A 24,558-nucleotide genomic window follows, 5' to 3' on the forward strand; every position below is an offset into this window, starting at 1 on the left:
ATCTGCAGTAAATGTTACGTACTCAGTGTTTTGGCAGAGAATCAACTGGGCCTGTCAGTGCCAAGCATGAGAGCAACTGCAGGCCTCAAAGGTGAGAAGAGAGACAAAGGTGCATGACACGTGTGTGAGTGGGTAAGGCAAAGCTGTGGAACCCAACTAACAAGTACCCCCACTGTCATGATGGGGTTTATCCACCCACCCCCTCACACACCCCAAGCTAGGACAGAGAACAGGAGTTGACACATACAGACCCTCAAGCTAGCAGAAAGAAAGGGAGAGAGAAGAGAAGTTAAACAGTCCCTTCCTTTCCAGCAGTCAAAAGCCAAGTGACCTTTCTATCCAATAGCTGGAGGGGAGCAAGGATATGTATGTTTGGCAAGGTGGAAGTGTGGGAGAAAAGGGGGAGCAGAATCTCCTTCCCAGAAGTGAAGAGGGTGAAGAGCAAGGGGGCTTGACACCTAGCTACCAAGATGTGCAGAGCAGGAAAGAGGACATTACTGGCATAGCTGGTTAAGTCAATAAATATCTTCTTGGAATGGACTCCTGTAAGAACAGCCATACTGGGTCAGATCAGTGGTCCATTTACCCCAGTATCCTGTCTCCCGAAAGAGGACAATACCAGATGCTTCAAAGAGAATGAACAGACCAGGGCAATTTCGAGTGATCCATCCCCTGTCATCCAATCACAGCTTCTGGCAGTTGCAGACTTAGGGACACCTGCAGCATAGGGTTGCATCCCTGACCATCTTGGCTAATAGTCATTGATGGACCTGTCCTCTATGAACTTATCTAATTATTTTTGAACCCAATTATATTTTTGGCCTTCACAACATCCCATGGCAACAAGTTCCACAAGTTGACTGCGTGCCCTTCCTTTTGTTTGTTTTAAACCTCCTGCCTATTCATTTCATCAGGTGACCCCTGGTTCTTGTGTTATGTGAAGGGGTAAACAACACTTCCCTATTAGCTTTCTCCCCACCAGTCATGATTTTACAGACCTCTATCATATTCCCCGTTGGTCTTCTCTTTTCTAAGCTGAACAGTCCCAGTCTTTTTAACCTTTCCTGTTCCATACCACGAATCATTTTTGTCGCCCTTCTCCACACCTTCTCCAATTCTAATATATCTTTTTAGAGATGGGGCAACCAGAACTGAACACAGTATTCAAGGCATGGGTGTACTATGGATGCATATATTGGTATTACGATATTTGTCTTATTATCTATTGCTTTCCTAGTAGTTCCAACAATGGTCATGATTTGGCTCATAAGCTCTCTGGGACATGAACTGGCATTTCCTGTATGTCTGTGAAGTGCCTAGCAGGTAGGAGCCCTAACTTGGTTAATGTCCACTACAACATAAATACATATCAAACAATAATCAGAAAATAATAATCATAATTGACCAAGCACATCTAGCTCACAGAAGGATTTTTAAAATCGCAGGCATCTAAGACAAGTTATAAAGAATGGAAATTATTGCTGACAGGTATATTAAAAATGTCTCCCAGTATCTACTAGCGTGTATGTTCTCAGATGTTCATTCAGGTCCTTCAAGGTTATCAAATGCTTGTTCACCTGGCACTAATAAGATAAACATGGTTGGGGGGAATCATCTACTAGCATGTAGAGTCCTTACATGGACTAGTCCTAAATTTTTTGTGGAATAGGCATTTCAAGTGGCATATTTATATATGGAACTTCTACTGCAGGGGAATTCTGGTTGTTTACTCTAAGATCTTTACTTTAGTGTAGGGGCTCAACCTGGCATCATTTAACTATGGCAGCAAACAACATAGCTGCAAACATTTCTTACCTCCAGAATGAGGTGGTGGTCTGCAAAGCAGCACAACTCCTTGACCTTCTCGAACAGACACTGTAGTTCTCATTTTAGTTTTAAAGTTTTCAGGATCTGTTTTTGAAAGAAAAGAGAAGTGGGTATCAGAACACATACAATGACAGAAGAATACTTTCATAGAGGGCTCAAGTCTATCACTCTTGTGCAGGACAAGCAGCAATTTACTACACAAATTAGTTGCACTGATTTCAGTGGACTACTCAGTACAAGCAACTACTCTACATGAGTAAGGATGACAGAATAAGGATCAAATCAGGAATTATTTATGCAGAGATACGAGTAAATAGATACTGAACCTGAATCTGATTTCACTGATGCTGGGTTTAAGTCAGCATAACTCAGTCAACTCTAATGATGTTACTACTGTAACTTGGGTTAGAATCAGGTCTCTAATGTGCAGCTATTTGGTACCTAGAGTTTCATCTGAAATAAAGCATTTGATATTTGGGAATAACATTAAGGATCTGATTTGAACGTCCTCTGATCACCAGTAAATTCACATTCAATAGCCAATAGCGGTTCAGAAATTGGAGGGTGTCTTTTTGATACTACTGACCTTACTCAGGCAAAATTAGCTTTGAAGTTCATGGTAGTTCAAGTAAGGACACCAGGACTGGGCCTCTGTATATTGGGCTGGATTCTCCACTGCCTTGTACCTTGTACAGTCATTTAAATATCTATGTAAAGTGGGTGTAAAATACTGCTAACTCTGTGAGTAAATGCAGAATTTCAGATCAGTAACATTTTATACCCACTTTGCAATGGTGTAAATGATGACACAAGGTCCAATGGACAGTCAGGCCCTGTTATATTTATCCGTGATGCCAGAAACAGCCGTAAATACAAGCTGATAATTTGGTACTCCATCCAAAAAAATAAAAAAGAAGTCCTCCCCAGTAAATTCTAAATAATCTTAAAGCAAATCTTTCAAACACAAACTTGCAGAGACATCAGCACAGGATTTTGAAAACAGAGCTCACAGTGGAGAGCAGTTTTCCTTCAGTACAATCTGAGATCTGCTCTCAAGATACTCATTTGAGTGTTATTTACAGTAACAAAGACCTGAAGTACACCATTACAAATTAATAGGCCAAACAGAAGTCAATTCAGAGAGCTGTAAGTAGAATCAGCTACGAGGGGGAGGGGGGGAAATGTTTACAACTTTGGAAAGGGGAGAGGCACAAAAGTTATCATGTACAGATGTTTGATGATGCACCCAAATGACTTTTTAAAAGCTTTACAGCCAAGCATAATAAAAATAGTTTGTTGACCAACAATAGCTGTTTTCCAGTGTCATTTATATGTAACATTAAAAAGCAACAAAAGATGTTCACTCAACAAGACCACTCAACTACAGTAATTATGCATTTCAATGCCTCATTTTAAAAAAAACCTGTTGCTTAATGCAATAGTAATAATGTACTTCTCATTCTTCATATTATTCTTTAAACAATTTAAAAACGCTAAAAATCAAACTGAAAGAGAAAACATCTGTGAGCTCTTAAGAGCCTATTAATGTATGAACCTGACCATCTCTCTCTTTTCATATCAGAGTGACATTGTAGTCTCACTGGGGCAGTCAGTCACCTTACAGGCAGACTGGTTTTACTCATGCTTGCCATACAGTGACTCTCTCAGATACATTGGGAGCACAACACAAATGGACACATGTGACACTGCACCCTGTATTCTTCACAGAGATATTATTATGATATGATTATGGCATAATTCTGATGTACTTCATGCAAGACAGGTCATGTGAGATACCATTGGAAAGGTTGTAGTTTACTGAATATGATTATCCTATTTGTATGCATGTATCATTTCTGTATCTGAAGTTAGGAATATTGACTATATATCCGTATTACAAATGTGTTTACACCTGGGGAATGCTCACTAGGCAGAATGCACTCAGTCCAGATGGCTGGCTGGGAAGGGCCCATTCAGATTAAAGGGCCATTAGGGAAAACAATAGGCCTTAGAAGAAGTTTATCTCCCACCGGAGTGGGGGGGGGGTGGTCTGAGGATGCTACAAACAGCCTCTGACTCATGGCTGCTATGATGCTACAGGCACATGTGATCAGGTCACCTGGTGCTGGACTCCATCTTGGGATACCAGTATTTTTCCACTGATTGGCGTGAGAACAAAGCTTTGAAACCAAGGGTTCCCACCATATACAAAAGCTATATAAGGCAGGGGAGTGACATTATTGGGGCTCTCCACTGACTTCCCATCCAGAGAGACTCTTGAAAACACCTAAGGAACAAAAACTGAACTGGGGGGAAGTGCTGGAACCACGCTAAAGGGATTTTGTGAATGAAACACCTGGGGATTCCAAGCTGTAAGTTAGTGCAGCTTGCCCCTTAGGAGCCTGAAGCCTGCTTGCCTCATCATTTAGGGTGATAATTGGGTATTCATATCCCTCCTATGTAGTATATTAAGCTTAGTTGGCATGTTTTGTTTCTTTGCTAGGTTATCTGCTTTGATCTGTTTGCTATCTCTTATAATCACTTAAAATCTACCTTTTGTAGTTAATAAACTTGTTTTTGCTTGTGGAAATCATAACTCGGGGCAGAAGGCTTTCTGTGGATGAAGGGAAAGCAGTGGACGTGCTGTTCCTTGACTTTAGCAAAGCTTTTGACACTGTCTCCCACAGTATTCTTGCCAGCAAGTTAAAGAAGAATGGTCTGGATGAATGCACTATAACGTGAGTCGAAAGTTGGCTAGACTGTCGGGCTCAACAGGTAGTGATCAATGGCTCCATGTCTAGTTGGCAGCCGGTATCAAGTGGAGTGCCCCAAGGGTCGGTCCTGGGGCCGGTTTTGTTCAATATCTTCATAAATGATCTGGAGGATGGTGTGGATTGCACCCTCAGCAAGTTTGCAGATGACACTAAACTGGGAGGAGTGGTAGATATGCTGGAGGGTAGGGATAGGATACAGAGGGACCTAGACAAATTGGAGGATTGGGCCAAAAGAAATCTGATGAGGTTCAACAAGGACAAGTGCAGAGTCCTGCACTTAGGACGGAAGAATCCAATGCACCGCTACAGACTAGGGACCGAATGGCTAGGTAGCAGTTCTGCAGAAAAGGACCTAAGGGTTACAGTGGACGAGAAGCTAGATATGAGTCAACAGTGTGCCTTTGTTGCCAAGAAGGCCAATGGCATTTTGGGATGTATAAGTAGGGGCATTACCAGCAGATCGAGGGACGTGATCGTTCCCCTCTGTTCGACATTGGTGAGGCCTCATCTGGAGTACTGTGTCCAGTTTTGGGCCCCACACTACAAGAAGGATGTGGAAAAATTGGAAAGAGTCCAGCGGAGTGGAAACAAAAATGATTAGGGGACTGGAACACATGAGTTATGAGGAGAGGCTGAGGGAACTGGGATTGTTTAGTCTACAGAAGAGAAGAATGAGAGGGGATTTGATAGCTGCTTTTAACTACCTGAAAGAGGGTTCCAAAGACGATGGAGCTAGACTATTCTCAGTGGTAGCGGATTACAGGACAAGGAGTAATGGTCTCAAGTTGCAGTGGCAGAGATTTAGGTTGGATATCAGGAAAAACTTTTTCACTAGGAGGGTGGTGAAACACTGGAATGCGTTACCTAGGGAGGTGGTGGAATCTCCTTCCTTAGAAGTTTTTAAGGTCAGGCTTAACAAAGTCCTGGCTGGAATGATTTAATTGGGGTTTGGTCCTGCTTTGAGCAGGGGGTTGGACAAGATGACCTCTTGAGGTCGCTTCCAACCCTGATATTCTATGATTCTATATTTCCTCTCCACATTGAGGGAGGGGGCGAATTTCATGTGTTTACGCTGTACACTTCTCTGGGCAGTGCAAGATGGTATAATTTTGGGTTTACACTCCAGAGAGGAGTGAGTAAGTGCCTTAGGAACTGGGAGGTGCCCTAACTGTGCCACCCCATGAAGAGCTAATCACAGCATCTGTATGTAACTGCAGCTGGGTATGTACCTACCTCTCTGTGTGCTGGTGAAGTGCAGGCTGGAGCCTGTGAGAGGGCTTGGCAGGCTGGTCACTGGAGCCTGGGAGAGGGCTTGGCAGGCTGGTCACAGCAGTACAGTGTAAAGGGAGCCCAGGCTGGTGGGTCAGGGGAGACTCAGTGTTACCCCAGTTCCAGATGGCACCCGGGGGGAACCCATCACAACATGTTTTTCACAACTGTCCTCAGGAGGAAGATCTTGTGGTTGAGATACATGAGAAGGGCTCAGGAACTGGGTTGCCACAGAACGTGTGTGTGAATGTGGATGAGTCATTGAGGCCCAAATTCTCAGAATAATCAAGTAATTTTTGTTACTCCAGTTGTATTCACACAGGGCCTGATGTTCAGCGGTGCTGAGCACCTATAACTCTGATTTACTCCAATGGGAGCTCAAAGGAAGCTCCAAAGCCCTTCAATCTCAGACCCTCCTATGTTTGTCTGGTTGCCCCTTCCCTGCCTCCCTCAATGTGACAGCACAACTCATTAGCCACCCTAATATTCTTGCACCTTTACTCCTTACACAAAGAGGGGACAAGATGAAGTGAGGGTTAATAATACTTTTCTAAGTTGGGTGAAACCTTGTTATGGGTTGAGTTAAAATCTCATTCAAACTGAATGTGCCCTTCACCCAAGAAACACTTACGGGGCCACACTTAAAACAAGGCCTAATACAGTCTGTCCAGAAACTAGCACCACATGGACAGAATGTTGAAATGGGTATTGTTCTGACTCGGGGTGTGCGTGAGAGCAGAGCACATAAAAAAAGAGAATTACCAGTTTCGTAACTGGTGTTCTTCGAGATGTGTTGCTCATGTCTATTCCATTGTAGGTGTGTGTGCTCACCACATGCACCTGTGCCGGAAGTTTTTCCCTCAGTGGTATCCGTAGGGGAGTGGCTCTGGTGCCCTCTGGAGTGGCGTCCATATGGCGCGGTATAACGGGCGCCGGCAGCTCTCCGCATCCTCAGTTCCTTTTTGTGGGAAACTCCAACAGTGGGGAAGGAGGGCGGGTCACAGAATGGACATGAGCAACACATCTCGAAGAACACCAGTTATGAAATAGGTAACTGTCTTTTCTTCGGGTGCTTGCTCATGTCCATTCCATTGTATATGACCCTCAAGCAGTGCCACCGGAGGCAGGTAGGAGTTCATGAACGTGTCGATTGCAACACAGCTTGGCTGAATCCAGGGTCACTCTGGCCTGCTGGGTGATGGGCTTTAATTTTGGTAATGGCTACAAGGAAAGCTGCTTTCCATGACAGATGTGAAAGGGAGCAGGAGGCCAGGGAGGCCCCGTGAGCATCGAGAGGATGAGGTTGAGGTCCCATTGCGGAATTGGGTTCCGGACCGGTGGGAAGAGCCACTCTAGTCCCTTCAAGAACTAGATGGACATGTCATGTGAAAACAACTGTTTGCCCTGGACCTGTTGGTGGAAAGCTGACATGTCAAATGCACCTTGATGGCAGAAAGCACAAGGCCTTGTTGCTTAAGGTGGAGCAGGTAATTGAGGATGGCCTGCACAGATGACTGTGCCAGGGAGATGCCATGCTCCTCTGCCCAGCAGGAGAACAGCTTCCACTTTGCCACGTAGATGGCTCTGGTGGAGGGCTTTCTGCTTTCAAAGAGGTCCTGCTGTACCTGGCTGGAGCAGGCCCTTTCCTCCGGGTTCAACCTCTCAGCAACCAAGCTGTGCAGTGGAGGGAGGGTAGGTTCAGGAGCAGGTGCTGCCCATGGTCTTGCAAGAGGAAATCCGGACAGCTGGGCAGTGGCCATGGGGGCACCATGGCTAGGTTCATGAGTGTGCCGAACCAGTGCTGGTGAGACTATGCCGGGGTGAACATGATGACTCTTGTCTTGTCTCTTTTGACTTTTGCTAAGACCCTGCTGACCAGTGGAATCGGCGGGAATGGGTACATCAGATCCCCCTCTCACAACAGAAGGAAGGCATCAGAGAGGGAGTCCCTGTCTAGGCCCTGGAGAGAGCAGAAGTACTGGCACTTCCTGTTCTGCCTGGTGGCAAACAGGTCCACTCAGGGAACCCCCCCCTTCGGAAGAGCAACTGGACGACCTCTGGGTGGAGGGACCACTCATGGGGAGAGAGGAAGGACCTGCTGAGGTGATCCGCCAGGGCATTCCGGATGCCGGGGAGGTGCGATGCCTCCAAGTGGATGCCATACTGGATGCAAAAGTCTCACAAACAGAGCACTTCCTGGCAGAGGGCTGACGAGCGAGCTCCCCCTTGCCTGTTGCTGTAAAACATTGAAGCTGTGTTGTCCAGGAGTATCTGTATACTTTTATCGGAAACGTGTGGCAGGAAGACTCCGCAGGCTAAGTGAACTGTCCTGAGCTCCCTGACTTCTATGTGCAATGTCAGCTCCACTGAGGACCACATCCCTCGGGTCCACAACATGCCGAGATGCGCTCCCCAGCCAAGGGTCGGTCGGAGGCATCCAATATCAAAGATACCGAGGGTTGGTGACTCTCGAACAGAACTCCTTCCAGGTCCACCCTCGGATTGGTCCACCACCTCAGGGATGCAAGTACCTTAGGTGGAATCATGATGACCTTGTCCAGATGGTCTCTGGACGCGTTGTAGACTGTTGACAGCCATTGTTGGAGGGATTGCAGCCTGAGCCTCACATGGCGGACAACATAAGTCCATGCTGCCATGTGGCCCAGCACTCTGAGACAGACCCAGGCTGTGATGAGGGGATATGTAGAGACGCTGGCAATGAGACACGCTATTGTCTTGAATCTGTCCTGCGGCAGAAATGCTCTGGCACTTGTGGATTTGAGGACTGCTCCGATGAATTCTATCCTTTGTACTGAGACTAACGTTGATTTTAACTTTTTATCAACAGGCCCAGAGCATGGCATGTGAACTGCAGCACTGAGATGCCAAGATGACTTGAGACCTGGAGCAGACCTTGTTGAGCTAGTCATTGAGGTACGGGTAAACCTGGATACCTTGCTGTAGCCAGGATGAATGGGAGCACCCCGAACTGGTAGTGAGTGGGACCCACCATGAAGCACAGGAATCATCTGCGTCCCTGGAATATTGATACATGAAAGTACGCAACTTTCACGTCGTGGGCATCATACCAGTCTCCTGGATCCAGGGAGGGAATGATGGAGGCCAGGGAGACCATGCGGAACTTCAACTTCTTGAGATATTTGTTGAGGTCTTGCAGGTCCAGAATGGGTCTTAGAAACTCCACCCCCTTGGCTTTGGGGATTAGAAAGTACTGGGAGTAGAATCCCTTGCCCCTGTATTCCTGAGGGACTTCCTCCACAGCCCCCACTTGCCGAAGGCCCTGAACCTCTGAGCGAGTAGTTACTTTAAGAAGGGTCCCTGAAGAGGGATGGGGAAGGGAAGTGAGAGGGTATAACCCTGCACCACCATGCTGAGGACCCAATGGTCCAAAGTTATAGAGGCCTATGCAGGCAGGAAAGGAGACAGGGAGTTGGAAAAGCACAGGGAAGCAGGATCTGGGATACAGGCTGACAGGTCGCCCTCGGGCACACCCTCAAAATGTCTGCTTGCCACCCTGTTGGTTGCGAGTAGAGCTCAACTGGGCAAAGAATGCTGGCTGGTGACCTTGCTGGTGTCTGTAACCCCTGCCCTTTCTGACCTGGGTTGGCTCCCAGAGCCCTGGGCCTGTTGTGGCTTGAACCACTTTCTGGCCGCGCCTGGGGCGTAGAGTCCCAGGGTCTTCAGCGTCACCTGGGAGTCCTTGAGTCCATGCAGTTTTGTTTCTGTTTGTTCGACAAACAGAACTTGGCCATCGAATGGGAGGTCCTGTGTGGACTGCTGGACATATATTAATGGCACGACGACTGCAGCCAGGATGCCCTCCTCATCGAAATAGCTGAGGCCATGATTCTGGCCGCAGAGTCTGCCATGTCTGAGGCCGCCTGGAGGGATGCTCTGGCTACCGCCTCGTCCTCTTCAAGGATCACGTGGAACTCCTCCTTAGGATCCTCAGGCAGCAATGTGGCAATGGACTGACACATATTAAAATCGTAGCGGCCAAGCAGGGCCTGGTGGTTGGCCACCTGCAGCTGGAGGCTCGAGGACAAATAAATCTTTCTTCCAAACAAATCAAGCCTCTTCGAGTCTTTCAGGGTGGTGCCTGGCTGGCCTTGCCTTTTCCGTTCATTAATGGCGGAGACCACCAGGGAACTTGGGGCAGGGTGCATGTATAAAGGTACTCATGACCTTCAGTGGGCACATAGTACTTGCGTTCTGCCCTTTTTGAAATAGGGGGCAGCGATGAGGGGGTCTTCCCCAGGGACTTTGTGATCTTTCCCACCCCCTTGTGTAAGGACAATGCCACCCTGGCTGGAGCCACCAAGCTAAGGACATCAAATAGGGAATCCGAGGGTTCCTCCAGCTCCTCAGCATGAAGTCCTAAGTTTGAGGCGACTCTTCTTAGAAGCTCCTGATGGGCCTTAGCATCATCCTGCAGGACTGGATGGGGGGCCCTGTAATTGCCTCGTCAGGAAAGGATGTGGTGGAAGCTGGCACTAGAGGATCTGCTGCCTCTGAAGGTTGCTCAGCTGGTTCCTCCATGGGAGCTGGGTGGAGCTGAGGGTTTTTCCCCCAGAGCCCTCTGCATCAGGGGGCGGGTGGGAAACCATGGCTGATGGTTTATCTGAGGCTCTGATGCCAACCTGAGGGCTGTGGAAACCCCCACTGGCCCCGGGGCCACGATGCAATGTGCGGTGCCACCTGTAGACTGCCCTGTAGCGGGCCCTGGACCGCTGGTATGGACTCCTGTTCAGTACTGGAGTCCAAAGAGAAGGAATCACATCTGGGAGACCAGGACGGTGCCAATCCCAGTGCTGCGACGGAGATCTGTCCGAGGGTGACGAGTCCCAGAGCCGAACTCCCAGAGACCGACGGCGTTCAGCGGATCTGTGACGGTGGCCCAGTGATCTACGCTTCACACTTCTTGAGCAATGCCAGGCCATCAAGCGGAGCGGGAACGAGTAAGCCATTGAGGCGGGGAGCGGCGACCCCTACCAGCGCTCCAGTGACTAGTAATGAGGCTCTCAGGACTATTGGCTTGTGTCCCTGGAGTGGTGCCATGCACTCGGAGAGCAGCTAGGTCAGTCAGGGATGGGTGCACCTGCATGGGCCTGCACCAAGCCACTGGCGAGCTGCATCTTGAGCACCCCTTATATCGCACCATACAGGCACCACTCCAGAGATTGCCAGAGCTGGTCCCCTATGAATACTGCTGAGGAAAAAACTTCTGGTATCGGTGCATGTGGCGAGCACACACACCTACAATAGAATGGACGTGAGCAAACACTTGAAGAATTGAGAATTCACAGAAGACCTAGACAGACTGACAAGCAAAGAGACAGACAAAAGAAGGAGCAGCTGAAAACATAGCGTCTGACCCTCCAAGATATCTGAAGAGAGGTTTTCAGGTCAGGGGTGCAGGCTGAAAAGAGTGTTCTTGGTGCCATAAGCAAAAGAAGCTATTTGATTCCCTGTGCATTTAGAGAAAGGACTTTGTATGTTCTTTGTAAAGAAACAACACTGCATCAAAGAAATACCTATCAACAATTTCTACTCTCAACTGGAACATCCCCAGAACCCCAAAGTTTGCCTTGTCTCTTGGGTCAAAAAAGAGCAACAATGCTTTTAATATCACCATGTCTCGTTTTCTGGCAATATCTCCACGGGGTCTGAGAGACAGCATGCTGGGAAAGCACATCCAGAGTAAACTGGCTACTGAGGAGCTTCCACCGGTAGGCGTGCAACATACCCCATTGCTTCCACTCCCACCTTCTGGACTTTTTTCTGTGCTGTTTTACTATCATTAGCATCCATCCATACCTCACAGCAGAAAAGGCTGTAAATTATTCTCATAGGTGTTAAAATAATTAGGCAATTTAAATATAGGGATATATTTAAGTTTACACAGAATTTGACCACTTTCATGCTAAAAGAAATATATATGAGTTGCATTTAGGATCCTGTTCTGCCCTATTACGCCAGTGCAACATCACTTAAGTAATACATTTTATTTTACTTTTACACATTTCAGTATTAAGTATATATTATTGCTTGTAACTGCATATATATACAAATACGTTTCTCTTAGCTCTAAAATGATCACATTCTGTGCTCTCTTACACCCCATGCAACTCATTGCCATCAAAGGGGGATTGTGCAGGATGCAACTCAAAACAGAATATGGCCCACCATAAGTAAGAATATAACACACAACCATCAAGACAGATAGATTTTCATTATCCTGTGGGAACCTAACTGTGGCTCATCACAGTTCTCCAGCCTGCTCTATTGCAATTTCATGTTGCAGAAGGTATTTATCGCTCATTGCAGAAGAGGTGCGCGGAGACAGTGGAGAGGTTCTTAAAGAAAGTAAAGAATAAAACAGAAGAGCCGCACATTCTAATGGAAAAGCTATTTTCCCTCAATCCCAGGAAATTCTCAACCTCAGACTTACACAGCAAACACTAGTTAATCACCCAGTTGTAGAAATGGCATCTGTGAATTCCTTTATAAATCTTTAGATTCTCCTTTTGCACTTTTTGTTTGATGTCAATTTGCAGTCAGGTAATAATTAAAAACTACTACATGAAATAAATGTTAAAATGAGCATTATTGTAATGTATGCAGTGTAGCTGTAGCCACGTCAGTCCCAGGATATTAGAGACACAAGGTGGGTGAGATAATATCTTTTACTGGACCAACTTCTGTGGGTGAGAGAGACAACAGAGCTATACAGACCTGACAGAGAGCTCTCTCTAAAGCTGTCTCTCTCACCCACAGAAGTTGGTCCAGTAAGAGATATTACCTCATCCACCTTGTCTCTCCATTATTGTAATGCACTTCTTAAGGCCAAAATCTTTGATCTTGGGAAACATTCCCCCTGATTAGGAGATTAACTGATCTCAGTTACACTAGAATCAGTTCAGAGTGCAACCAAGATCAAAACCTGGCCCTGTCCTGTGGAATAAGAGGATAAGTTCCTATAAAGGCATCATCCCTGTTCATTCTAATAGTGAGTGTTATAACAACTCCTAAACCAAGTGGACTATTATATGATTTTTTAAAAAATATAAATGAGATGCAGTACATTAGTTTTGGTCTCTCTCCAACATTAAACATATTATAACATACCAAAAAAATCAACCTTTTTAGCACTCAGAAAAGATAAGAGGGAAAAATAACTTTTATTTTTGCTGTCTTTTAATTGCAACGTTCTGGAAATTTTTAAGCTTCATGTACCTTCCTGGAACCGTAATTTGTTTCTGGGAAAGGGGATATATTTTTGGACAGATGAACAATTGTATATCAAGGGTCAATAGTAATACCCTTATGATGCAGATATTGTTTGTAAATCTGGGGTCAGGTAAGGAGAATGTTGGGGATTATATTATTCCTATATTAAACTGTGAATTGCATGTTCAGAAATAAGTTACTTTGTAAGGGGGTGTCTCTTAATAGAGGCTTTGCTGGGAATATAAATTTGCAGAAAAGAAGAATTCTTGAATTCAAAAATAATCTTAAAGATGATACAGAACTTGAGGAAAAGCCCTGTCGATATTTAGTTTAGAATTAATTGCATTATACACAGGGCCAGAACCTCTATTAAAATGCACAGGACTGTTGTCAGAGGCTAACCATTCACTTGACATTTCCTGTGAGCGAGTCAGCTACCCAGTGGAGCTGTGTCCTCTTCATATTTTGTACTGCATTGCTCCACACTTGCTCACCTGCTTCATCAACGTTCGAGGGAAAGGGGGGTTATGTGGGTGGAAAGTGAATCCATCCAGGGAGGTATTGGCAAAAGTAAAATAAGCCACATGCTCCAATCCCAAACCAGCTATCCTACAGCTATTTGGGAGTCCAACTATTACGTCACCTTCAAACCAGGAATCTGTTTTGGCACTGCTGCTCCCACCAGTGCTGCTCAGGAAAAGTTGAGAAGCCTGTGGTTACAGGGGGAGATCAGAGTTGTCAAAGGAAGAAATGTCATTGATGAGCAGCGGGCAGAAATTCATCTGTCACAGAGCCTACTAATCCTTCTCAGTGTGCCGTGGAATTGGTGGATACAGCTACCCAGGCCCCCTACTCCAGGACTCTTTGATGGCAGCCTTTCTTGACAAGTTCTGAGGAAGAGAGATTTGCTAACCATTCTTACATACAAAAACTATGTTAAAGTAATGTTAAAGCTACAAAGTTGATCATTCAGAAGTTAGGAAATATCAGAATTAAGGCTACTTGTGCAACCTTAATTTGGCCCCTTTCTGCCCGTGGCCCCTGCTGCCTGTCCCTGTTTCTCTCCATTCCCACCTGTGGCATCTCATCCCCAGTCCCAGTCGCCTGCTCTGGGCTGTCTGAGTCCCAGACTTCCCCTCATCCCAGCTCCCAGTCGCAGTACCAGTCTCCTCTCGGGCTTCTCAGCTAGTTAGTATCAGTCTCTCGGACCCTAATCTACTCCCTACACCCCTCACCCCCCACTCTGGTTCTTGTCACCTCTACATTCCAGTCATGCTTTTTCTTTTTTCTCCTCCATGTTGCCTGGACACCAGCAATGGAAGAAGCTGAGAACACACACACAGCCAGTCTTCCTAGTTTCAGTTCCTCTGCTCCGTGCCAGAGCAGATCCTGGCTGCCAGTAGCAGCAATTTCAGAGAAAATCCTGTTAAGTCTTTGCACTTGTGGGTTGGAGCGTGTTCTGTGCAAACAGAATCTCTGGTGAATTTAGCTACCAAATTCTCAAAAGTCTCTATTGAGCATGTGCAAACTGAGATTTTTTTTTTTCCTGCAAAAGCTTATAACTTGTCCAAATTTGGGCATTTTTTTCACAAGACCAACAAATAGCACAATCCTGACACAAAGCCCACCCTTCCATGCCAAATGTTAAGGTCATGTTCCAAAGCATGGCGGTATTAGAATTTCTCAACAAAAAGACAGAAAGAGTTTTCAATATGACAGAAAAAAGTCTCATTCTCCGTAGCTGTGGTGCTATTTTTTTGCTGAAAATTTTCCCAAAAAATTCAGCCTGAAGCAGACACCCAGCATGGGAAATTTCAGCCCAGTTAAAATTTGGCGAAGTTATAAGCATCTCAACACATCGTCTTATAATGGTGAAGTGTCAGGCCCTCTTAACTACATTCTCTGCCTATAATGCTTGACATGGTTTGACTCCTGTTGTTGTTTGACTCCCACCATTTAGGGATACAATTCTCAGGAATAACTGAATTAACAGACCTTGGGCCCAAATGCATAATGCGGTATAAAGGAAAAAAAAACCTTACACATGCGCCATTCACTATCAGCTACAGGTATTGGACTTGAGTGCACTGTATCTGAGCCAGGTTACATGCTGCTTGCCACCTCCTAGAGCTTCCAATGCCCTCTGACAAACAGATAAGAGCAGGGTAAGGACTTGCTAAAAGGACCAAAAAAAAACCCTACGTTTTTCATTCGCACAAATCTAAGCCATGATTTTTTCTTAAACAATGAGATCAGGTCCAAAATGGGGTTTTCATCTAACTAAACAGAAACAAGTGTATATTTGTATACACCACTTTTGAAATGGTCATCTTCTGATGGAATACAATGAATTGTATGGTTCTAAATTAAACCTGTGCTTGGAGTAATATAATCGTCTTTGACCTTGTTTATATAATATCAATTAATTATATTAATTATATAATATTGGGGGGGGGGAATAGCTCAATGGTTTGAGCATTAGCCTGCTAAACCCAGGCTTGAGAGTTCAATCCTTGAGGGAGCCATTTAGGGATCTGGGGAAAAAATTGGGGATTGCTCCTGCTTTGGGCAGGGGTTGGACTAGATGACCTCCTGAGTTCCCTTCCAACCCTGATATTCTATGATTCTGTATATGATAGCGGAGCAGCAGAGACCACCTTAATGTTGCAAAAAGCACAGAAATTCTAATTTTTCAGTTACTTTATGACTTTTCTTTCACAGAGTGAAATTTTTCAAGCTTGGTCTCGGTCTAAATATCATGTTTTGAGTTTTTTAAATTATATTTCAGTAAAAAGTGGTTCAGCCAATTTTGAATAGGAGGTGAGTAAAATGCTTGGTTGAAAAACAGAGTGCTTGAACTGGATAATTTGCAAATAAAAAGCAGTTTTATTGCCTTTTTATTGCCTGCAAAATTGAAGTAAGTTTAAAATTAATAACAATCAAGGCAAGGGAAGAGATATACACTTTTCTGGCTTCCAAAACAGCACTCTCCCTTCTTTCTCCATGGTAATATATACATTTTTCATTTGCTTTAGCACTCAATACATACACTGATATCAGTTAGAATACACATGCCATTTTAATAAAATGGTGTAAGAAAATGGAATTCAGCTTTTTGGAAGAGTTTCTTACTCTTCATGAAAAGGAATGCATCAATCAATCAAATGTGTTCTTGTAAAATAAAGCATAAATAGTAAGCATAAAAGATCACATATTCCACTGGCTTCCCTCTATTTAGTAAAGTAGGAGTTCAAGTTCTAAGTACATTGCTCAGAAATTGTTGCCAAATATCAAGTTGAATTAAGAAGAACATAACAATCATTTTCATTTCCTTTACTCAGGGAATAACTGCTTATCTGCTTTGGAAAGCAGAGCATTAAAAAGTTCATGTGATACGGTTACCCATGATCATTAAATGATACTGATTTGTGAATGGAGAGTGTGGGAGGAGGAAATCAATAATATACTGCAACATGTGAAAAATCCTATACAAGAAATAAGCAGATATATTGCCTGTATTTCCTAATTCTTCTCCTCCTTGACATGTGACCAGCTGGAAAGGTTCCAAGGGCAATGCAACAGTGGTATCCTGCCCAGTGCTACTAATCAAATGGAAATCTTTTAGAGAATGTGTGGCTTATGATGAAAAGGAATAATATTATGCAGTAACTAATCACAAGGAATTCTACGATGGTCATCTTGGATGAGATGGTCACAAATCAAAATTGCTGTGTTAAGCAATGGTTATTAGGCATACAATAATATCTCCAATGTTTTTGAAAATGAAACTGTTACTCTTAGCAACCCAGATTACCAGGATCTCATTAAACAAAGTACTCCAGTGTTTCATACATATATGCCATTAACTTTACAGCTAAAACAACTGTTAAAAGATTAAAAAATCACAATTAATTAAAATTAGGAATGACGTAAATAAGACAAACCAAGCACTGTCTGAAATTTTGGATGGTAGCAGCTCATATAAGGTATTCACTCTACCAAGAGAGATGAAAATTGGATGGAAAAATGAATTTTTGTCCACAGTATTATCACTATGTGTACTACTGCATTAATCATTGCTGGATACTGTCATGTAATATGTATGTGACAGGGCTCTTATTAGCTAATCATCAATGATAATGAGATAACACTCACCCTGTCAAAGCGGGGAATGTAGCCAATGGTTTTAGTTTAGTATCCATTTATTGTGAGATGTTATAATCGATTTGTTGTTATATATATTCATTGTATGCTATTTAGAGTTAATTTGTAGGATTATAAAAGTATAAAACTGATCAGTATTTAGAGGCAATAAGTATTAGACATGAGTAAGACAAGCTGAAACGCACGACCTGTAGGTTGAGGCCTGCAAGACTTTAGTTTAGCTATTATAGGCCCTGGAGACAAGAAACGAGGACATAAGTGACCGAGAAATAACCTGATGCCCTAAGATTATGGGAAAAGAGTTATCAACTGGTAAAATTGTGCAAAATTACCCCGAAGAAGAATATCAGATCACAAAAATACCGTAAAGGTGCATCTGTCTCAGACGTGTCTTAATCATGGGATACACGTTGTATCAATGCTAATGAGAAGAAAGAGAACTTACACCTATAGAAAAGTTTCCAGGGGACACAGACCAATAAGAGAAAAGAGGGTGGACATTTTTATGGACACATGCAGGATGCATTATTACAATCACATTATAAAAAGGGGATACCCACAATGGGAAAACTGAGCTCCCTCTGGGAAACTCCAGCAGGAATCATCCCTCTACTGATGATCAAGCCATGAGAGTCCCATCAGACCCTAACACTGTTAAGACTGTGAATATCACTATATTTGTAACTTGTGCATAGGTCTGTAAAGAATTACTATATGCTGTAACTTTAATAAAACTTATAAAACAGACTAGACTTTGTACTGGTGAATGTATGTGCTGTTGCTATGCGTGGTCGTTATGTGTTCGTAGAGACTATAACTCTGAAGCAAGTAGCAGAGGTGACTTTCACTCTGTTAAACCTGAAACTGCAGCTGCCAGAGCTGAACCCACAGTGGTGTAAAACCACATTACATAATTCTCTTTAAATAAAATAAAGGCTACAGACATCTGTTCAGGAGAGGAGTGGGGAAAGCTTTTAATCTGCAAAGAACATGTCTGCTAGTTCCCTTAAGATACCTACTGAAATATTCTGGTTTTCACAAATTTCTGTTTACAAGAGAGAGAGCAATTGGATGATATAACATCAGACCTACTATCCTGTCTTTGTTCGGCAAAGCTGGATGATGCTGTACATGAGAAATCCTGAGACTTTCATTCTTTAATTATGAAGTAGCTTCAGAAATTTGGTTCAGTTTAGCTTTCTGACTGGCTGAGAATGCCAAGCAATATCGCCATGCTATCTGGGCAGAAAAAACACATATGCCAATAGTTCTCCATAAATATATATCCATATGTAAATTCCATTGCATACCAGCAGTAGGACTCGTTAGGCAGTTCATTTCTGGATGATGATTGTATTGTACTGATGACTGAAGCTACACTAACTCCTACCACCACTAGGGGAATTAATTAAAAAAAATACCCACATACAGTAACTCCTCGCTTAACGTTGTAGTTATGTTCCTGAAAAATGTGACTTTAAGCGAAACGATATTAAGCGAATCCAATTTCCCCATAAGAATTAATGCAACGGGGGGGGGGGGGCAGAAATTCCAGGGAAATTTTTTTCACCAGACAAAAGACTATATATATATATATACACACACACACACACATACACACACACACACACCAGTATAAGTTTTAAACTAACAATTGAATACTGGTACACAGTGGTGATGATTGTGAAGCTTGGTTGAGGTGGTGAAGTCAGAGGGTGGGATATTTCCCAGGGGATGCCTTACTGCTAAATGATGAAATAGCACTCGGCTGAGCCCTCAAGGGTTAACCCATTGTTGTTAATGTAGCCTCACACTCTACAAGGCAGCACGGATGGAGGGAGGGGAGAGAGCATGGCAGACAGAGACAGAGAGAGACACACACACACCGTGTGTGTGAGAGAGAGATGCGCATTGCCCCTTTAAGTACGCTCACCCCACTCTAACTACACTGCCTTTTTAAGCATATCAGCAAGTTGAGACAGAAGCTGCTGCCAGGAAGCTCCCTCCATCCTGAGCCCTGTCCTGTCCCCTCACACTCTATGGAAATGGGGTAAGCGGGGTGCAGGAGCAGCGGGGAAGAGAACACCCTGACATTAGCCCCCCGTCTTCCCCCGCCCTGCACAGCAAGCAGGAGGGCTCTGGGGAGCAGCTCCAAGGCAGTGGGGGGAGGGACAGCAGAACTGCTGGCAATTGGTAGCCTGCTGGGTGGCTGCTGCACAGAGAACTCAGGGGAATGGGGAGCTGATAGAGGGGCTGCCGGTCCACCCTGGTTCCAAGCTCCCACCAGCTAGCTCTAACAGGCTGCTCTTCCTGCAAGCAGTGGACAAAGCAGGTGGCTGCCAAACGACGTTATAAGAGAGTATTGCACAACTTTAAACGAGCATGTTCCCTAATTGATCAGCAACGTAACAACAAAACAACATTAACCGGGATGACTTTAAGTGCCGAGTTACTGTACAATATACACAATAGCTCCACACTAAAACTAGCTAAGACTTGGATTTTCAAAGTTCAGAATCCAATTCCTATTGAATTCCATTTATATTTTAATCGCAGCCTTCACTAATATTGAAAATTAGGTATAACAAGTGCTCCCATTTTTACAAAGATGAAAAAAAGGTTTCAAAATAAGTGCAGTTACACACTGTAAAAATCTTAGAAGTTCTTCTCTGAGGCATGCTATTTTCCCTTCATAATATTGTCCACCAAATCAATACACTTGAATAACAGATATAAATATTTATATCTGGCCGGTGACTTTGGCAATGTGCATACTTTTTATCTGCATTTTATTGAATTTCTAGTCCAGGCAACAAGAACAAAGCCTTAATTCTTCTTCTGAACCAGTTGTACTAGAGGGGAAACATGAGTGTGGTTTTATCTTCAATAAGTTCACCATCATTGATACAACTCTATGTCATTACATTGGCATGCGTTATGCTTGGAAGCAATTCATCTGGTATGAAATAGATTTTAAGTATGATTTTGAAAACTTTAAGGCTGGGATTGTTAAAGGACCCTAAGGGAGTTAGGAACCAAATCCCACTAACCTTTAATGGGACTTGGGTACCTAAATTGTAAGCTCTTTGGGTGTTTGTACAGTGCCTAGCACAATGAGATACAGGTCCATGACCAGGGCTCCTTGTATGTGTCTATATAGCCCGTGGCAGCGAGCCTCTCAGGCTAGGTCGATAACCTAGGGAGTCTAGGGAGGAGTGTGGGCTGTGTTTTAGAGTCAGAGGTCCCATGTTCAGTTCTTGCAGAAGACCCCCTTCCTAGTGGTTTCTACACTGGCATAAACTACTCTACTGACTACAGTGGCATTATGCTCACAGAGAATGTGATTCATGACTCTGAAGACTAGGGTACAATAAAATAAAATAGGGAGAATGATACTCAACCATTGATCAAAAATATTACAGCAAAGATTGCTGCTGCTGCCCTTCTGAGTCATCCTCAGAATTAAAATAATGCATACAGCTATTATGTTGTCTGGAAATGCACCCATGTTGGTTCTGAGCATTTCCCACAAACTGACTTCAGGAAGCCTCTCCAGTGATGACTCTAAGATGTGCAGTAAATATGCCGAAATGTCTGGTATAGCATTGTTGTTCTACGGAATGTAGCTCATGGAACCATAGTGGGTGTTTCTGAGAATGGCATGCAAGTCTGTCTGGGTCAAAGGCAATTAAGTCATTTTCACTGCATATTCTTTACGCTCTAAGAAATATGTATTGAAGTATAGTAGAACATGACAAATTTTAAACTATGAATTTCAGATGTAATGCTTGGGTAACTAAAGTGACCCTTCAAATCAAAGCATTCGGGGGTCACTATGAGGGTTAGTCACTTTGCTTGCTATAAGCTAGCTAGTCAGTCTTCACTTGGCCATGCATGGGAGTAAGAGCGAGTAGCTCCCTGCCCACATACACATGCCTTACTCCTCCTGCTTAGCCCTGATTAGACTGTTGATTCTATACAGAATAAGTTTTCAATAAACAATGTTCCAATAGGGGACTGAAAATTAAGTTAAACAAAAAAAGACAGAAATAGCAGGATTTCAGTTTCTTTTTGTGTTTACAAAAACCAGGAAAAACTATGCACGCAATTAAAGGTCTATTAGCAGTGGACTATTATGCAGTGATGAATGCTGCCTTTCTGCATCCTTAGTCATAAAATCAACAATATTTACAATGTTTAATATCAGTGACATAGTTAACAGACCAAATACATTTTTCAGGGTGTCACTTTCCACTTACAATAATGTCCGCGTTGTAAACATCTGCTCTGGAGGGACATGGATACTTAAAATATATACCTTACTGAAGTACAGCTCTAACCAATAATGTACCTAAGTAGACAGTGAGAGGACTTCGACATAACACTAGAAGGTATATATCTTCTCTGCTCATTTGCAACACATCACTCTAATATTGGCAAACAGTGACATTAAAGTACCATCAAGGTAAGTTCGCCAATAGTCCCTTATTACAATGGATGTCCCTTATTTTTTCATCTCTGTACAACAAGATCTGGAGTTGCTGAGTGCTGTAAGAAATACCTCCTAATGAATGTAGGTGACTGCTTATTAATTATAATACTAATAATGATAATGTCGGGAGGAGGGGTGGAATGGGTGTGCTAAGAAAACAGTCCCTTATTTTTAATATTTTTGGCAACCCAACTTCAGGGGTATGACAAAACTTTTAAACACATTTCCTTGGGATATACATTTTCATACAATTTTAGAACCAGGAAAACTTTAATAGTCAATTTTTACATTATATATGCAAAGTTTAGAAATCTTCCACTGGTAGATCAGTGCTAAACATAGCTAAACATAAACCCCGAACTGCTGTTGTAGAAAGTGTAAGTAACTTTAATGCTGAGGCTGTTCAGGTGCAAGCTGTTCATGTTGGCCAAATTCACATCCTCGACCAAGGTTTTTTGCATTATGTTAGCAGCACAAAGGGTAGCTGTGGAGCTTCCATCAAGCTGAGGATTGACTCTGAAGGTGGGGGAGGGGACGACTCTTGGATGGTGTAGTCCCTACTAGCGCTCTCTCTCTCTCTCTCTCTGTAGGCCCTCTCCCTGTGAAGGAGGCATGACAGAAACAGGAAGAGGAGGAATGAAATGTTCAGAGTTCTGCTCATCCTGGGTAATCCCTTAGACTTCTTTAACTTATACCAGGGAAGCATTTCAGACCCTTGCAGACTGAGAAGGAACAGAAAGGTAGACTCTTCTTACTTGCCTCAAGTCCAATCTCAGCATAGCTAACGGGGCTGGTTTTAGTTTAAAATGTTGCTCATGCTACACCACATTGCTCTATTCATTACCGTACTGGGTTACATTATTCTTAACCTACAAAGTGTATTTAAACCAGTGGGACCACACTTGCATCCATGGGGCTTTGAACACTACTACCAATAAAATGAAGTAACATTGCCACAGACAAAAGAAAAGAAACATTTTCTATGAATTGCTTCTGTTGCATGCAGAGCAATTTCTATTATGTTTCACAAATGACTCACACAGGGATTAACAGATGGTGTGAACTGGGAGCTGTGAACAACTACAAATAATAATAGCAATAAACTTATTTATAAAGCTCTTTCCCCCTCCAACTCCATTACGTCACTTGAGTTACGACAAAAACAATAAAATCCGATCATAATAATTAACTGAGAATAATTAAAATATCACAAAACAAAGTATAAATAGATTATAAACAGAAACAACACTAAAAGTGAAACAAACTGGCATAAAATCAATCACCTGAGATGCAGAGAGACATGATGCCAACAAAGTGAGTGAAATCTTTCCAGTAACAAGGGGATCAGGAGAGAGAGAAAATAAGAGGGAGGGAGACTGTGTATGAGCTACACAGAATGACCAGATGGAATAGAGAGAGAGATCATAAGGTCCAGGAAAAGGATCTGTATGACTATGGGGGGTTGGAAAGTGTGCACTGCAGGAATTAAGAGGAGGAGGAAATAGCCAGGAAAAAAACATCTTGAAAGAGAAATATTAAAAAATGGTCCTACCCAATCTGGAGCCTAAGAAGAGAAGTATTTCAAAGGAATATCACCCCAAAGCTAATCTTTTCTATGAATTATCCTATCATGCAAAGCAAATATTGTACAGCTTTGGGCTAAAAAGTTCAAAAGATGCTACAGTAAGGGTCCTTAAAGCAATTAACTCCCCTATAACTGAGTTCTTTGACTTGTTGCCCTCTAAGACTCCCATCCAGCAAAGCATGTGAATAATCTTTGAAGTTCTACAAAAAGCATCCATATCACTTTGATAACAGATGTTCTGAAGGCAGGTTTTATTGTCAGTAGAACATGGGACTACTCACTTGCATATAGACAAGCACATGTCTACATGCTTTCCTAGATTTGGGCATAAGTATGAAGGTCTTTACAGGAGATACTATTCCCAAATGAGAAATTCATTGTTAGATGCTGGGAAGAATGAGACATTTTTCATGTGGACATGCTAAGTGAAATCCTGCCCTGCAGAAGTCAAGTGGAGTTTTACCATTGACTTCAATAGGGCTAGGATTTCATTCCTTAGTTTTCCAAAGAAGTCTGCCGTCTTTAAATGCTGGTGAAATGACACTGTACACTAGAGACTTCACAATACGATTGGGTTCTCATTCACCAGAGAGCACTGCCAGGACACTGCCAATGAGTTATATAGCAAAGTGTCATTTGGACCTTGCTTGGTTTGGGACACCTAACAAAAAGCAAGCCTGCTTTGACTAGGACCACATAATTTATAACAACTCAAAATATTCCATCAGCTAACAGCTATGCTAAGCTGTTTGTTAGCATAGATGCCAACAAACATCTGAGTTCTGTGGCTTTAAAGATTAATAGTTCCAGTCTCAGAGAAACTCATCATAAAGCCAGCTAAGAAAATTGTGTGAAATGCACCATTTTAGTGGGTGCTGCAGCAAGGATATGGAACCCGCCCTGAATGATGATTAGCTACAGCAAACCCAAATACAATCATCCAAAAAGAAAAAATATATTTTCAGATATTGCATTTAGGCTGAATAAGACCCAGCTGTGTTACCTTTATAGTTTATATGCCAATTCTACTCCTGTGTAAGACAGATGAGAGTGACTAAATAAGGAAACCTATGGACGCATCTACGTTAACTCTAAGACAACTATGTTAAATAACTGTCCATATAGTTTCATGTACTTGAAGTGGGGAAACATCATCAGTTGGTAGGATGTATACAGTTAACATAGGAGTAGTTCAG

The 24,558-nt window shown here is 43.3% G+C and overlaps 1 protein-coding gene across 5 annotated transcripts in view; it reads right to left on the minus strand.

Annotated features, from left to right (window-relative positions):
• The window catches only part of CNTN3 (contactin 3), a 261,889-nt gene that overhangs the window by 124,625 nt on the left and 112,706 nt on the right, over positions 1–24,558 (minus strand). For all 5 annotated transcript variants that reach the window (XM_073351137.2, XM_073351139.2, XM_073351135.2 and 2 more), the window contains one exon: positions 1,816–1,911. In XM_073351137.2, the coding sequence (XP_073207238.1) occupies positions 1,816–1,911 (96 nt within the window). The remainder of the gene's footprint in view (positions 1–1,815; positions 1,912–24,558) is intronic.

The sequence above is a fragment of the Lepidochelys kempii genome, chromosome 7, assembly GCF_965140285.1.
Source record: "Lepidochelys kempii isolate rLepKem1 chromosome 7, rLepKem1.hap1, whole genome shotgun sequence".
In the NCBI taxonomy this organism is placed as follows: domain Eukaryota; kingdom Metazoa; phylum Chordata; order Testudines; family Cheloniidae; genus Lepidochelys; species Lepidochelys kempii.